This window comes from Primulina huaijiensis, chromosome 16 (genome assembly GCF_012295235.1).
Source record: "Primulina huaijiensis isolate GDHJ02 chromosome 16, ASM1229523v2, whole genome shotgun sequence".
Taxonomy (NCBI): domain Eukaryota; kingdom Viridiplantae; phylum Streptophyta; class Magnoliopsida; order Lamiales; family Gesneriaceae; genus Primulina; species Primulina huaijiensis.
This window is the reverse complement of record NC_133321.1, coordinates 17990356-18006378: the sequence shown is the minus strand read 5'-3', so window position 1 is coordinate 18006378 and position 16023 is coordinate 17990356. Positions and strand designations below refer to the sequence as shown.

Here is a 16023-nt window from a genome sequence, read left to right as displayed (position 1 = left end):
TGGTCAAACTTGATGTCTATTCAATTTAGTGTTAGAACATTATATTTAACGGACCGTGTGTGTGTGTGTGTGAGCCCAAAATTAATACAATTGATTAGTTAATTAACTTATTAATTAGGAATCTAGGGAATGTAAAACACCAATTATAGAGCAATAATTATCTTGGAAGCCATCGTGGTTAGAAAAAAGATATTAAGGCACAAGAAACATATACCATACACTTGGTTATGTTTGGATGTATTTTAAATTTATTCAAATATATTTTATTGTTTGGATAAATAAAACATAAACGTCAAATTCATATCTTACATATTTATATAATATTTCGTGTTAATTATTATAGATTTCAAATCCATCTAATAATTATGTCATTTGAAATGATTTTATTTTGTATTATAAGTTTAAAAAAAACAACTTTAATGCAAATGACTTAATTTAATTTTTCATGTGATTATTTTAAAAATGGTGGTTCCTTTCAACAACCAGAAGCAAACATATGTATCTTGTGAGACGATATCACATATTTATATTTGTGTGATGGGTCGATCTGATCCATAATTACCATGAAAATAATATTGTTGATATAAAAAATAATATTTTTTATTAGTTTGGTTGACTCGGAGATACATCTCATAAAATTTCTTCGTGAACCGATCTTACACGTGTTTTTGTGATATTTATTATATCTAACATTATCAAAAAAACAAATTACCTTTCTTTCTCAGTTATTTATTGAGGAATTTTTTTAGTCTTTAAAATAACAAAATAACACTTCATATTCTTAAATTTAGAAAATAGCCCCTGTCATATCTTTTTAAAATTCATCTAAATACCTCTCCCCTCATTAGATATTATATTCATTCATATGATTGTACCGAATATCTATTTTTTTTCCCCCTAATACTCCTCTTCCATTGGGAGGTTTGCAATGGTATTTTGGGAGTATTACTTATTGTAGTAAATTGAGAATGAAAGGATGACTCGACTGTATGCATTATTTTTTGGATTAATTGAGTTTCGGTCCTTAAGATTTAAACATAAATTACGATTCAGTCTTTCAACAGGAAAAACTCGGGTTGATCAACTTCACGATTTTACAAGTGTTTTATTTTAACTCTCTGAACTTAGAATTCAAAAGTCATAATTACATACTCAATTAAATCATATTGTAAAAATCATGTATGACAAACTCGTTAAAAAAATATTGATAAATGAATCGAACTCCGATTATTTATTACACGATCATATATTATATCAATTTGAACATATTTGAAGGCAGCAACGTGTACTCGTTATCTTCAGATTGATTTGATGTTAACCTAAGATGACTTCATAAAATAAATAAAAATGGTTTTTTTTTTAAATATTCATTTTAATTGATAGAATTATACCTTTAATTTTGATGTTGAGAAAACGTTTCAGTTAGAATTATAAAAGGGTGGTGTATGAATGGAATGATTTAATTTACTACATCATTATTAGATCTAATTAGTCAAAAAAAAATTAAATAATCTAATTGTGAATTATAGTAAGTTGATTATATATACAAATATATCTATCCATCTATCTAGTCAATTTCATGCTCTCGATATTCATATCATTGTGATAACATAGTCTACAAAGTAGGCAGATCTTAAATCCGACGATCAATTTTTTATTTCTTAAATAAACAAGTGATCAATGTTATTTTACAAATTTTTCCAACATCATTATACTTTTGGTATGTTATTTTTAAGTAAGTTAATTGAATTTTAAGTGTAAAAAATATTTATTTTCCATAACATATATGTAACATCTATAATGAGAAAATAAACATATTCAAAATTGAAAGGTTTTACAATTGAGAAAAACCTTTAAATAAATGGTGGTTCTAGAACAGAAATCATGTTTTTTTATTAAAAAAAATTCCATATGAAAGCATTATAATGATTTCTGAGATAAAATAAAAATTATTTGGATTTTTTTATTCCTATTTTATTTTTAAAAAATTGTCTTATTTTTAAATTCAGATAAAAATAGCAGGGGTGGGGGTGGGGGCCGAGGGTTGACGAAAGGTCGTGGTCTGAGGGTAATGTGATATACACAACTTATCTACTATAAATTAAATAATAATAATTAATTACCCCTTATCCATTGATAAATAAAAAACAAAAGAAAAGCAAATGTTTTCTTTTACAGTACTGTTTGAACCCATAAATATTTGATAATCGGAATAATTAATAAAATCATTTGAATTCTTCTTCCGAAACAATTAATAATAATAATAATAATAATATTTCAAACACGTCAGTGATCAAATGTTTCCATTTACAAATATTTGATTTAATTATATTCGTTTTTGCCTGATGTATTTTTATATTTTATCTGTTATTCTATATAAAAACTAAGGTAAAATAATGAAACTAAGTTTTATAAACACAATAGCTAAACCACTAATTNAATGGAAGATGCATCATCCATAAAAGAGCATAGAATTTTCGAGCTACGTTTCTACGAATTTACTTCGAGCATTTTGTTGTAAACCATTGACATTTTCCGACAGTCCAACGACTACTTTAATACCACTTATGTTATCGATATGAAATTCCATTTCAATTATTCTGGTTTTTAACACAGATTTTTTTTTTCCAAATACTTTTATCCATAATATCTCCTCACAAGATCTAGAAAACACAAATTATTTATACATTTGGTTTTCAACGTACATCAATGAATGACAATTTTTTATTCGAAAAACTAAAATGTTTGATTGAAGATACTTTTGTATTTATATCCAAAATAAATTATCCAAAGAATCACTCGCAAGAAATATATTGTTTTCACGCAACTACTTCGTATAAAATATCTCTTTCTTCCCTCTTATCAGTCTCAACCACCGTAGATAGTACTCAGAGAATCTGGGCTTGAGTAACTGTGAGCTTTTTACCTTTTCTGTGTTTCTGGTTTGGTTTCAGTTTCCTGCATTGTATTGAACTTGGGATGAGTTCATGTGTTTTGAACTGATTTTTTTTATATATAGTTGTTTTGAGCTGATTTTGATTACGTTGGAGTATGATTTATGGGTTTTTCTTCCATTTGGGAAATGGTGATTCGTCTGCTTGGAGTCATGCATTTATTTCAGTGCTGATTATGTATGTGGGAATCTGGAATCTAATCCGACAGTGGGAATTCTTTAATGCTCTTTGTATAACTTATTTTTTTTAGATTAATTGTCCGTGATAATAAAATTTGAAATAGTACAGTGTGTGTGGAATGATACAGAATTTGGATCGGCACTATGTTTAATCAAATATTTTGAACGGAATTTTACTATTATGAATACGAATTAATTCACATATTTTGTACCTTTGAAACTGCTGCTACAGCAATCTGATATATTAGAATAATTGGATTTCAGAAGTCTTGATTTTGTAGGAGTTTACAAAATGGCGTAAATTTTTCTTTATCGGGAAATGTTTCAAACCTTTAAATTTCAGTTTCTAGGCTATGCTGAGACCAAGAATGGCAAAAAATGGGGCATATTTTATTGGATTTTTGGCATTGTGCTGCTGGACAGCAATAACTAATGCAGAGTATACGATTTACAAAGATCCAAAACGACCCATTATTGATCGAATCAAGGATCTGATGGAGAAGATGACCTTAGAGGAAAAGGTAGGCCAAATGACACAAATCGAACGGGCTGTTGCATCAACTGAAGTCATGAAGAAGTACTATATAGGTCTCTGATCAATGCAACCTTGTCCTCTATATGAACTTATATTTACTGCAACTCCTCGATCGATAAACATGTTTGGAATTTTGGCTTTGGTACTGCAGGAAGCGTACTGAGTGGTGGAGGAAGTGTTCCGGCTTCACAGGCATCCCCTGAGACCTGGGTGGACACGGTGAACAGCTTTCAGAAGGGCTCATTGTCTACCCGGCTTGGAATTCCGATGATATACGGAATCGATGCGGTTCACGGACACAACAATGTGTATAAGGCTACAGTTTTCCCCCACAATGTTGGCCTTGGAGCTACTAGGCAAGTGGCTACACAGTTCTACTAATTTGTTTCTTCGTTATCTTTATTGTTTATCTTTGCAAAGATGGATGTTTCCCATTCCATTTGAGCGTTTTGAAGGTAACGATGTAGTGAATTGTTCAAGAAAACATAATTACCGAATCAATAAATTTAACACGAAGTGAAGCTGCCGATTTGTTTAGAAATTCTTATTTGAAGCTTTTAGTTACAGTAATATCTGTTTGATTTCGACAGAGATCCTGGACTGGTCAAGAAAATTGGAGCTGCAACTGCTCTTGAAGTCAGAGCTACTGGCATTCCATATGTTTTTGCACCTTGCATTGCGGTAACTTTGAAGAAATCTTTGAAGAATTTTAATATTAGATATATTACCGAGTTCACTTCCACAAACAGGTTTGCAGAGATCCAAGATGGGGTCGATGTTATGAAAGCTACAGCGAAGATCCAGCTGTGGTTCGTTCCATGACTGAGATTATACCTGGATTACAGGGAGATATACCTGCAAATACTTCAAAAGGAGTTCCCTACATGGCCGGACAGTGAGTTTCTCTCTTAAATCTTAGTCCCTCCTTCGTATTTAATGTGCAAGAAGAAAAGTTTTATGTGAAATAATGTCACAACTCTCAAGGGAAAGTGACTCCTTTGGCATCTTGTAAAAAGTCGAGCACTGGTGTTATCAGTTATGGACAACTATTCCACCGAGTGAGTGACGCGAAAATCTATCCCACCTGGTGGATGAAAGCCATTAGATACATGGGCTCCACATATCAATGATTCAGACTGTATCGGAGTTTCACTCCCGGAAAGCCACGGATTAAGCAAATGGAGAAGTCCAACTAGAAAAGAATTTTCAGAAAGAAATATTATTTATAGTTTTTTATATAAAAAAATAAACATGGTTTATAGTTGGTGTTCTAAAAAATCTATAGCTGTAGTATAAATAGAATACAAGTGTGTTTTGAAGGAATAACAAAAATATTTTTTATAGTTCAGATAATCCAAGGGAGTTAATAATTGCATTTTATTAATTAAACATTGATTATCTCGAATGTAATTAGAAACATTATTGATTTTCCATACAATTAATCATGTTGTGTTTGTTTGTTTGTTTTTGGTTCAGGAATAAGGTAATAGCATGTGCGAAACACTATGTTGGTGATGGTGGAACCACAGAAGGGATAAATGAGAATAACACCGTAGCAACCAGGCATGGTTTGCTTAGTATTCATATGCCAGCATACAACAATGCTATCACCAAAGGCGTGTCGACGGTCATGATCTCGTACTCGAGCTGGAATGGGTTGAAGATGCATGCTAACCGCAATCTTGTCACCGGTTTTCTCAAAAACACTCAGAAATTCAGAGTATAATTTATTGAAAGAAACTTCGAGTCTAAAGTCTTGACACATAATTTAAATGAATGAACTAAACCCGGTTATGAATGTTTGTGAATGAATCATTTCAGGGATTTGTGATCTCGGATTGGCAAGGAATTGACCGAATCACTTCTCCACCTCACGCGAACTATACTTATTCTATCCTAGCTGGAATTACTGCTGGAATTGACATGGTATCATTTCGAATTTGTTGCTTGAATGAATGTGTGTGTTCCTATGAGTTCGGTGTGACGTATATATTGACGAGCTATCATATATGCATTGCAGATCATGGTTCCGTATAATTATACAGAATTTATTGACGGCCTCATCTCCTTGGTGAAAAGTAACTTCATTCCAATTACCCGAATTGATGACGCCGTGAAGAGGATTTTAAGAGTTAAATTTACCATGGGTCTTTTTGAGCACCCGTTAGCTGATTATAGCATGACCAAGTACCTAGGAAGTCAGGTTCGTTCGAAAATTCTCTTTACCCTGGTCCTCCAAGAATAAATTTTTCAAGCTTCTGTTTACAATCCATGCTTAAATATGACAGGAACATCGAGAACTGGCCAGAGAAGCCGTTAGAAAATCTCTTGTTCTGCTTAAGAATGGCGAATCTGGAGACGAGCCAGTGATACCACTTCCTAAGAAGGCATCAAAGATACTTGTTGCCGGAACACATGCTGACAATATCGGTAACCAGTGTGGCGGCTGGACGATTCAATGGCAAGGACAGAGTGGCAATATTACGTCTGGTAATGCAACAATCTTTTATTTGTCTATTCAGACATTTAGGGGATTTTAGCATATTTTTTAAAATACAACGGATTTTAAAACCTCTGTTAATCAGAAAGGGTTCTACACACGTTTTGAATTTCATGGCTACTGAATGCAATTGCCCCTGACTATGATACAAAATTAAGGAGAAATACCAGTGAATCCCAACTTAGCCATGCTTGTTGAATATCTGAAATATTACATTTGCTATGATCAGGCACCACAATCTTGAATGCCATCAAGAAAACAGTTGATCCTAAAACAGAAGTCGTGTTTGTGGAGAATCCCAATTCAGGATACGTTAAATCCCACAAATTCGATTATGCCATTGTTGTAGTAGGTGAACCACCATACGCAGAGACATTTGGAGACAACCTTAGCTTGACACTTTCTGATCCGGGACCAAGCATCATCACCACCGTCTGTGGGTCGGTGAAATGTGTAGTCGTTCTTATCACGGGCCGTCCGGTCATGATTCAGCCATATCTGGTTCAAATCGATGCACTTGTAGCTGCTTGGCTTCCAGGAACAGAAGGCCAAGGTGTTGCTGATGCTCTATTTGGAGAATGTGGTTTCTCAGGCAAACTTCCACGCACGTGGTTCAAAACCGTTGATCAACTTCCGATGAACGTCGGGGATCGACATTACGACCCGTTATTCCCATTTGGATATGGACTCACCACTGAAGCCGTGAAAGTTTAATAAGATTGTCACCTTTGTTGATTTTCTGTTTGAACCTGTTTATAATGTTTATGTTGAAAATTTTAAATCAGAGGTGAAAATAAAGTTGACATTCTTGATGCTCTTATATCGATTTATTTATTGAGTAAGTCTCTTGTGAGACGGTCTCACGAATTTTTTTCTGTGAGATATCCCTACCAATATTCACAATAAAAAGTAATACTCTTAGCATAAAAATTTTTTTTTTCATGGATGACCCAAATAAAAGATTTGACAAACGAAATTGATCCGTAAGACCGTCTCACAAGAGTTTTTGTGTTATTTATTTTGTTGACAATAGACTAGTTCTCTGTCATACATTGGTGATACATAAACATTTTCGTATTATTTGTTGTTTGTAGTTCGTAATTTGTACATTTTTCAACGCTGTAATAATTTGATTGGGTTCTTCTTTAAATTTATAGTTTTTATAGTTAATTAATTTCAATTCAAAGTATTACAATTTTTATAATTAATATTTTAAAATTTTCAAATAAATTAATTTAATATTTATAATATTTATAGTTAATTAATTACAATTTTTATAATTAATATTTGAAAATTTTCAAATAAATTAATTTAATATTTATTTATAATTTAAAAATAAAAAAACATTATAAAATTTATTATTAATTATTGGATTTTAAAATGCAACGGAGCCATAAATATAGCGAGAGAGGGGAGAAACACTTGAATTTATGGAGATCGACACTCCATCCCACTTTTTAAGGGACATTCTGTGTTTCTTCTACCAATAATTCCAAATATAAGGAAAGCTGAGAGAGAGAGCCTTCTCGCGGGGAAGATCGCTTGTTCTGTCTGTTCTTCTCCTACCGTTTCTGGAATTCTTTAAAATGAATGATCTTTTGACGGTGAGTTTTTTTTACGTAGAATTATAATTGTTCGAGGTGGGAAAATTTGTGATTCGGGTTTGGAATAAACGTTTGTGATCATGTGTTTCGGAAAAGTAGCATATACTTTTACTTTTTTATCAGCTGGATATGAAACAAAAGGATATCATTTTGGTTTTGCTGCCCTTTTTTCCGCGATTGGTGTTATTATTCCTTGAGTTACATTGCATTGTCAGTGATCGGGTTGCTGATATTAGAAGATTGTGTGGCAGAAGGGGCACGACGGACCAGACGTTCAGAGGATTTTTTTTTTGGCAAAAGACTCACATTTTGTAAAATAAATATACATGAATCACGAAAATTTATCATATAAACGGGTGACGGCTTGTTTGTGTTCATTTTATCTACCTCATTGATCGCATTGACATTGAATAAGAGTGCATACAAGCATCATCCTCTTAATTGTCTGTGTGGAATATGCTACTAAATAAAAATTGTCTCTGATTTTTATATCTTTTATGTCTCTTCACAGGAATCATTTGTGATCCCTCGGGATCATGGTAATAGAAATCGAGATATTGAAATGGGAAGACAGAGATCAATGCGTTCAGGGGAACTGGGCCTTGAAATTTTTTTTAAGCAGGTGACTACATCTTTGCATAAATGTTAATTTGAAAATTGAGTCTCCTGTGGGTATTCTTCTGTTTTTTCCCGTGCCTAATATTTTTGGAATCTTTATAACAAGAATCATTGCTTGTCTTATTCTTATGAAAAATAATATTTTGCCTGCTTATTTTATTCTAGGTTCAGGAAATTGAGAAGCGGTATGAAAAACTCAACACTTTACTGAAAAAGCTTCAGGTGTGAGGTTCTGTTATTCAATTTAGTTATCTTTTCCACTTTGGGAAATTTATGTTACTTCAGCTGCTGATTTATCCACACTTCCGAGGAAAGAGATGTTGAGTTCAATGGAAAGAAACACTTAATGAAATACATTAACAATATCTGCTATTTATCAAAATTCCTCCTGTTATTATGTCCGAATGCACTTAATATTTAGTGGAGACGATATGGATTCTGATTGAATCGGCCCTTTTAGCTGGCCCTGCTAAGCTGATATCTCTGACATTGCCCCCTGATTTGCGATTGTCCACATGGCCAGTGGACAATTTTAATGTCTCCGAAGTTTAGAAATATTTTTGGCTTTACTCTCCATAGATATAAGTTCCATCAATGTTTGCAGTGTAAGGGCTTGATAATATGTTTATTCTTTATGCCGTTTTCTCCATTTTAAAAAGAGGGATGTTTGTTTTATATTACTCAAGAGTCTTCAAAGAATTTCTGAATTTTGAGAGAGCTTTCCTTTAAATAAAATTTATAGATAAAATTATTTCACAAAATGTATGCGGTTGTTTTGTTAAAGATAATGTTGTTTACCTAATTCTCCTCCTCCTTTAGTATGTTCCCATTATTTGTAGGACTAGATTTGTGAAAGTTGTAATCTTGATAATTTTTATTGTGTTCACTTCAGGAAGCACATGAGGAATCAAGGGCTGTTACCAAGGCTGCTTCTATGAAAGGTAGTTTGCTTTCCTTTTTCTTGAAGTTCTTTGACATTGTTGCAAGAATATCTAGGATATTTTGTAGCATCAACTTTTCGATATTAACATGATTGCCAAAGAAAGTTCTTGTCCATTAGAAAGCTGACTATCCAAGGATCCTCTTTTAAATTTTTGGGTGCCTTGTATTTATAATACACATGTTTGTCCAATATGTCTTTTGACTTCAACTTTTGGTTATCAAAATTTCACCATTTATTATTTATTATTATTTTGCACAATCTGGAGAAATCAAGCAACGAATGGAGAAAGATGTAGATGAAGTTGGAAATATCGCTCGTTCTATAAAATCAAAAATTGAGGTGCTTGACAAAGAGGTGAGGCTAAATGATATGTGCTTGATAAAGTTTGGTTGCAAGGATATTTTCTGGTACCGACTTTTGTTTTTCATCTTTTATCCAGAACTTATCCAACAGACAAAAGCCTGGATGTGGAAAAGGATCGGGGGTGGACAGATCAAGAACAGCAACAACAGTGTAACATGCCTTCCCTTTATGCTGTTCTCTTTTAATCGTTCTATATACTGCTGTTCGTCCACTTGTGAGCGCTGAAGGTTGTCACAACATTGCGTGCTCTTACATCTTAAATGAGGCTTTCTAACTATAAATACATAGAATTACCAGACATCATTTTATATAAAACCCATGTGTTGCGCATAAGAGATGATGGACTCTATTTCCAATATACCGAGTTTGTTTTTTTGTTTCCAACGTACTGTGTGTTCTTCTGCTTATGTTTTGTTGTACATGGACTGACCTGGAACTCATTGAATTCCATGTCTAAGAGGAACCATGGTATGCATAAATCCTTACAATGAACTTCTGGAATTGAAAGTATTTGACAATTAATGTAGCTCCGATTATTATAGTCCTCGGCTTAAAATTATATGTTCGATGCAGGGCTTTAAAGAAAAAATTCAAAGACAAAATGTTAGAATTTCAGGTACCTTGAAGTGAATGTTCTTGTGAGTACTGAGTATGGCTTCTGAATCAACTTTTCTTAATTTTTCTCCTATTTCTGAAATTCTCTTAATATATGTTCTTGCAGACTTTAAGAGAAAACATACATCTAGAGTATCGTGAGGTTGTAGGGAGGCGTGTGTTCACAGGTATCGATGTTTAAAAAAAACGAATTCTGATACATAATTCAACCACTTTATATAGTCTAGAATAATCGTGTTGATCTCTTGTTTGATTGGTTTCCAGTGACAGGCACTAGACCTGATGAAGAGGTGAAGCTCAATGGCCGTGGCCCATGTTTATTTTCTTTAAAGTTACCATTTTAGAACAAAGTTTTCTGAAACGATTATTCTTGCAGACGATTGATAGATTAATAGAGACCGGTGACAGTGAGCAAATTTTTCAGAAAGCAATCCGTGAGCAAGGTCGAGGTCAGGTTGGTCTGCTGTTGCAACTTTTCTCATTTGGTTATCTTCAATTCCACTCTCTTCTTACCTTTTTTATATTTACCTATGGTGAAAATATTTGCTTTAATATATAAATATGTTTGCGAGCCAGATATAGCCGGCACTCAATTTTTTCCAATGTGGAAGAATATTTATTGACATTTTGTGAACTCTCTTCCATAAATTGTTCTTTAGCTCCTTATTTTTTCAGAACTGATATTATTCAGTACTAAGTCATATCATCCAGTTCTTGTAATTTGTGTTGCAGGTGATGGACACTCTTGCGGAAATTCAAGAGCGACATGACGCAGTTATAGAATTGGAGAGGAAGCTTATTGAATTGCAGCAAGTATGATGGTTTCTTACTATCTACTTACTATATGTAGTCATTGCCGTCTGACATTATTGAAAAACATAAATCAAACTCTATAGATTTGAGCAAATAGGATGGCATATAAATTTAAGCATCCACTTGCACGTGCCTGTCCTTACAAGGATTGATATTCTGCACCAGTTGCATGCACAGCATGAACTTGATATACTTGATCACATGACACTAAAAACAATGTTTGGTTTTACCTTTAAATAGTCTATTCGTTTTTGGGTTGCGATGGGACGTTCTTTATTGTAAAAATATGGAGTGTGCAATGACATTATATATATAGGAAGATGATTTTTGCAATTTTCATTTGTCTCACAGATATTCCTGGATATGGCGGTACTGGTAGATTCTCAAGGCGACATGCTTGATAACATAGAATCACAGGTAAAGGAAACCTCCAAAATTTCTATTATTACTTTGGTTTCCTTGAAGGCACACAAAGTTTCTGGTCCAATGCTTTCGACTTGTAAAATTTCTCAGGTTTCGTCTGCTGTTGATCACGTGCAATCTGGGAATACGGCCCTTCAGAGAGCTAAAAGCTTGCAAAAAGCTCAAGGAAATGGATGTGCATTGCGATCCTCATTCTCCTCATTATGGTTGCAATCATCGTTGTGGGCGTACTCAAGCCATGGCAGAAAAACGGTGCATAGCATACCATCCTGCTGTGTAATATATATCTGCAGACAAAATGTGCAGCTAAGAATTGTCTTTTTTACTACACTGGGTTACTCGGTTAAGTTGTAAATAAACTTCAAACCCCACAAAGCATATTGTTTTAAATTGTGGCTTGAGTTTAATGTTTAACTTGGGAATATGATTAAAAAAATTAATGTATTAAAGTTGATGACTAATTAAATAAAATGCGTTGAGCTTAAATCAGACTCAAAGCAAATTATATTCAAACATTATTTAATCACGGCTAGAGTTCAAGAATTTAAGCATAAATTTTTTTTATTTGAATCATCGTGAAAAATGTAGAAAAATCAGTTAGATTTGAATTATTATATTGTTGTATATGCATGAACGTGTTAAATTAAGACAACGAATCAAAAAATAGGAATCCCCAAATGACTTCTTCGAAGCCATAACTCAAACATAACCATGTAAAAAGCATCAAAATCAACTGGGAAATGGTGCCACTGGAAATGCTTCTGCACCTTCGTCACATGATTTTGTAACTTCAAGTACTTATTAAAGCTTATTTGTTGGAGTATTTTCTTGAGATTTGGGATATCCATTGTTGCAACAATCACTGAGAATCTGTTCCAATCCAAGATATCAGCGTAAGGAAGGTCATAGTGATCTGCTAAAATCACTGGCACGCAACCGTAGTACAATGCATCCCCTATTCGAGCAGTGTTCACTTCGAATCCTTTCGCGTGGATGCAGTATTTGCTTCCCAAAAGGGCTTCTGAGTATGGAGTTTTGAGACGGGCTCGATGGACCAAGATCTTGGTGTCATTTCCCCAGTGTTCAATCAAAGACCGTCGCTCGCGAGAGTTCATTGCTCCGGCATAGAAGGCAAGATTTTTCCTGCAAGTGTTCAATTTTACGTTAAGAAACGTTTGTAGTTGCTAAAAATTCAATAAGCTCATTTTTCTGCGAGGAGCTGATTAAGAAAAGAAGAATACCTTTCTGATGGCAAACGAACCGGAGGCTTTCCTTTCCTCGGCCAAATCTGAGGTATAGACGCATCTTTATGAGCAACATACCCCTGCAAGAAGTAGCTGGAAGAACACACAACTTGAATCGCGTTTAACTTCACTTCAACTGCTTTCTCCGTAGCTGATCTCCCAACGGAGTGACAGGCGACGTAGAAGTGATCGGCCCCACCGGTTCGATTCCAGTAAGGATATTCACGGCTGATTTTTCGGACGTAATCTTTGATGAAATCTTTGATCCCGCCAACCCCAATCCTCCTGTCATGTCTCAGGCCGGCAATCGAAAATGGCAAGTAAAAGAGGTCTGCCTCTGAAGGGTCGTCTGTGAGGAAATGGCTACTGAAAAGGGATTTCTTGAAGTAGCTTTCGCTGGCGTAGTTTCCAGTTGGTTCAGAGTGCACGGGGAGCAGCACATTGGCGAAAGGGTCGTTCTTTTGGTGCGGATATGAGAAGATTTTTAGGGTTCTATTCATTCGATGGTACTCCTCTTTAAATATGTTTCGGTCGTGGAATACATCCTCGTTTTTCTCCTGCATGCCTCCTAAACCACAAGATTATTAAATTGAAAATCATGACTTAATTGAGAGCAAACATTACCAAAAAAAACAAATCAAAAATCTTTTCGTAAATATCGTATAAAGAAATCGAAGTATGTGCAAATTAATAATTGTGTATCAAATATTTCAACACTAGTATTAATGTTTCATGCTTATTCTATTCGTGAGCTAATTAAATTAATGCTTGTTATACGTTTGTAATGAGGTGATACTTATTTGATATGAGATATCAAAATTATATATCAATATGTGAGTGTCATCTCATTAGCAGACACATAAATAAGTACGGTTACTAATTATATATGATTTTACTTGCATCTAGATGATTAAATCATATTTTTAAAAAAATGAAAATAAAAAAATAGAGAATATTTATCATGCTATATGGTAAATCATAATGACATATTAATCAATGTCACGATTGTATAAATATTTAACTCCTTTTGACCATTCAGCATTAGCCTCGTGTTCTTGACGTGTGTTAAGAAATAGCAACGATATAATTCATCAGAAAATTAAATATTATTTCATATTATATATTATTCTGTATTATCTTATATATTATTATTATTATAATATTAACCGAGCAAATAATGTCATTTAACTTTTCAAACTCCATTGATGACATCATGAATTTGAACTTGCTAGAATTGGGGAGTCACATGGGCAAGGGAAACGGAAAATTCGAACCTAAGGCCAATATCCAACGGTCTCAATGATGCATATATTTGATGTTGAATATGTGGATTTCTTGATTGAATTGAGGTCTTTATATTTACATTATCATTATAGTTGTAAGAAATTAGAGTCGTCAAAATGAGTTGGATCCGTCTCTCTAGCATTTCGATGGGAGAAACATCGCCAAATTCAGTACTCTCCCCAGAACCAGAAATTCATCAATAAAAATGTCATGGACAATGCAACTAATTAAATAAGAGAGTTTACTAGATAAATGCTATACTTGCATAAAAGTGTGTTATGTGAGAAAAGTAATGTAAGCTAAATGAAGCTATATATAAAATTTACAATAATTTAAGTCAAATGACGACTCTCTAAATATAATTTCAATTTTGACAAATTATCTTTCCTATACTCTATCTACCACTTTGGGAAATGTGTTTTGTTTATGGTTCATTTGCTCTAATTTACCAAAATAAGTGCACCAAGAACTTGGATAAAATTCATTTCTAACTCCCACAAAGTGATATGTGAAAGAGAATTCTTACCTGTCGAGCCAATTTTTACTGCCTCCTTCCACCATTGATGCCTTTCATGATGATCATCTCCAGTACCGCCAACAGCAGAGCTCGCTGAAAATGGCGGGCTTTCTGGTTCTGTTACCCTGGAAGAAGTAGTATTCCGAGGTTCTAATTGATCATCATCTGGTCTTGATCTCGTGATGTGTGTTCCCAGTACTGAAACCTGTGTGATTGAGTTGGGGTACTTGAGCTTTGGCAGCTCAAGGAATGGATTTGCATGGAGCCCGGTCGGGTCCGTTGGGACGTTTTCCTTGAGTTTTGATGTATAAGAAGAGTAGAAAAAGATGAGAATTGAGGAGGTGAAAGCTAAGAAGAAAGGGAGAAGGAATAAAGATGATCCTTTGGCTGAATATTTTCTCAGACGGCGAGAGAGATCAGAGGTGTTGGGGAAGATGATGCGATGTACATGGGAGGCCGCCATGAGAGAATAATCAGAGTTCAATATTCGGACTATTTGAGTTTCCAATAGTCAATACAAATTAAAAATGCAAATTTGTTGTGTGTGTGTGTGTGTGTGTTTACGTGTAAATCGAATATTATATAAAATTCTCTTATCTTTTCTTAATAAATTAAGCCTTTCAATTTCGTTGTGATTCCAAACTAATCGATCTGATTGGTCAAATAGATCGAACGAATGGTTGTCAGAGCTCCTAAACTAGCATAGACATTTTTACATTAATTTTCATTGAAGAAATTATATTTTTGATCTAATAATTTCTAAGTTTTTTTTTCTTTCGTTCTGTCAATTCATATTTTAAATCTATTAATTTATATATATTTTTTTCAATTTTAGTCATTTTTTTATTAGATTGTAAACATAATAACAGACACGCTAGCAAATTTTTTGTGACGTGTTAGTATTCTGATTAAAAAAGAATTAAATTCAAAAAAATATACAAATTAGTAGATTAATATCGTAAATTAATAAACAATAGTTTACAAGACGATTTTCTGACTAGTGATAAACCTACACATGGTACAAACCGGCTACTTACTTATTATTTTTTGGAAGAGTAGGTCTCTTGTGAGACGGTCTCACGAATCTTTATCTGTAAGATGGGTCAACCCGACCGATATTCATAATAAAAAGTAATACTCTTAGCATAGAAAGTAATATTTTTTCATGGATGACCCAAATAAAAGATCCGTCTCACAAAATATAACCCGTGAGACCGTCTCACACAAATTTTTGTCTTTTTGGAAATAGCCGACTAATGAGTTTTTTAATTACTCCAAAGCTTGTCTTTTATTTTGTTCTCTTCACATTGAAATTAACATCCGAAGTAGATTAATATCATGACAAAATTCATATTTTATGATAAAATGTTATTTTTTTAAAAAATAAATTTGTACGATCCAAATTTATATATTCCATAGCTAAAATTACAA

The 16023-nt window shown here is 33.5% G+C and overlaps 2 protein-coding genes and 1 pseudogene across 2 annotated transcripts; 2 read left to right on the top strand and 1 right to left on the bottom strand.

Moving 5' to 3' along the window:
• Nucleotides 1-2788: 2788 nt before the first annotated feature.
• LOC140961506 (uncharacterized) lies at nt 2789-6986 on the top strand. The gene is made up of 10 exons (XM_073420078.1): nt 2789-2913; nt 3477-3721; nt 3820-4024; nt 4259-4349; nt 4418-4563; nt 5145-5388; nt 5490-5594; nt 5689-5871; nt 5957-6158; nt 6398-6986. Exons 2-10 carry the CDS (start codon nt 3487-3489, stop codon nt 6880-6882), a joined length of 1896 nt encoding a protein of 631 aa, XP_073276179.1. The 5' UTR covers nt 2789-2913; nt 3477-3486; the 3' UTR covers nt 6883-6986.
• A 561-nt stretch (nt 6987-7547) lies between these two features.
• Nucleotides 7548-11871, top strand: LOC140960916 (syntaxin-132-like; annotated as a pseudogene).
• Nucleotides 11872-12123: 252 nt separating this feature from the next.
• LOC140960808 (probable glycosyltransferase At5g20260) lies at nt 12124-15173 on the bottom strand. Its single transcript, XM_073419088.1, has 3 exons — nt 14602-15173; nt 12789-13359; nt 12124-12690 (listed from the first exon to the last, which is right to left on the bottom strand). Exons 1-3 carry the CDS (start codon nt 15053-15055, stop codon nt 12204-12206), a joined length of 1512 nt encoding a protein of 503 aa, XP_073275189.1. The 5' UTR covers nt 15056-15173; the 3' UTR covers nt 12124-12203.
• Between the last annotated feature and the right edge of the window lie 850 nt (nt 15174-16023).

What these genes read in the sequence shown, in the direction of transcription:
- LOC140961506 (XM_073420078.1), top strand. Translation starts at nt 3,487, where the DNA reads ATGCTGAGACCAAGAATGGCAAAAAATGGGGCATATTTTATTGGATTT. An exon ending in TTACTGCTGGAATTGACATG is followed by an intron (nt 5,595 to 5,688) that starts GTATCATTTCGA and finishes TATGCATTGCAG; the next exon opens with ATCATGGTTCCGTATAATTA. An exon ending in CCAAGTACCTAGGAAGTCAG is followed by an intron (nt 5,872 to 5,956) that starts GTTCGTTCGAAA and finishes TAAATATGACAG; the next exon opens with GAACATCGAGAACTGGCCAG.
- LOC140960808 (XM_073419088.1), bottom strand. Translation starts at nt 15,055, where the DNA reads ATGGCGGCCTCCCATGTACATCGCATCATCTTCCCCAACACCTCTGAT. An exon ending in AGTAAAAATTGGCTCGACAG is followed by an intron (nt 13,360 to 14,601) that starts GTAAGAATTCTC and finishes CTTGTGGTTTAG; the next exon opens with GAGGCATGCAGGAGAAAAAC. An exon ending in GTTCGTTTGCCATCAGAAAG is followed by an intron (nt 12,691 to 12,788) that starts GTATTCTTCTTT and finishes GAACACTTGCAG; the next exon opens with GAAAAATCTTGCCTTCTATG.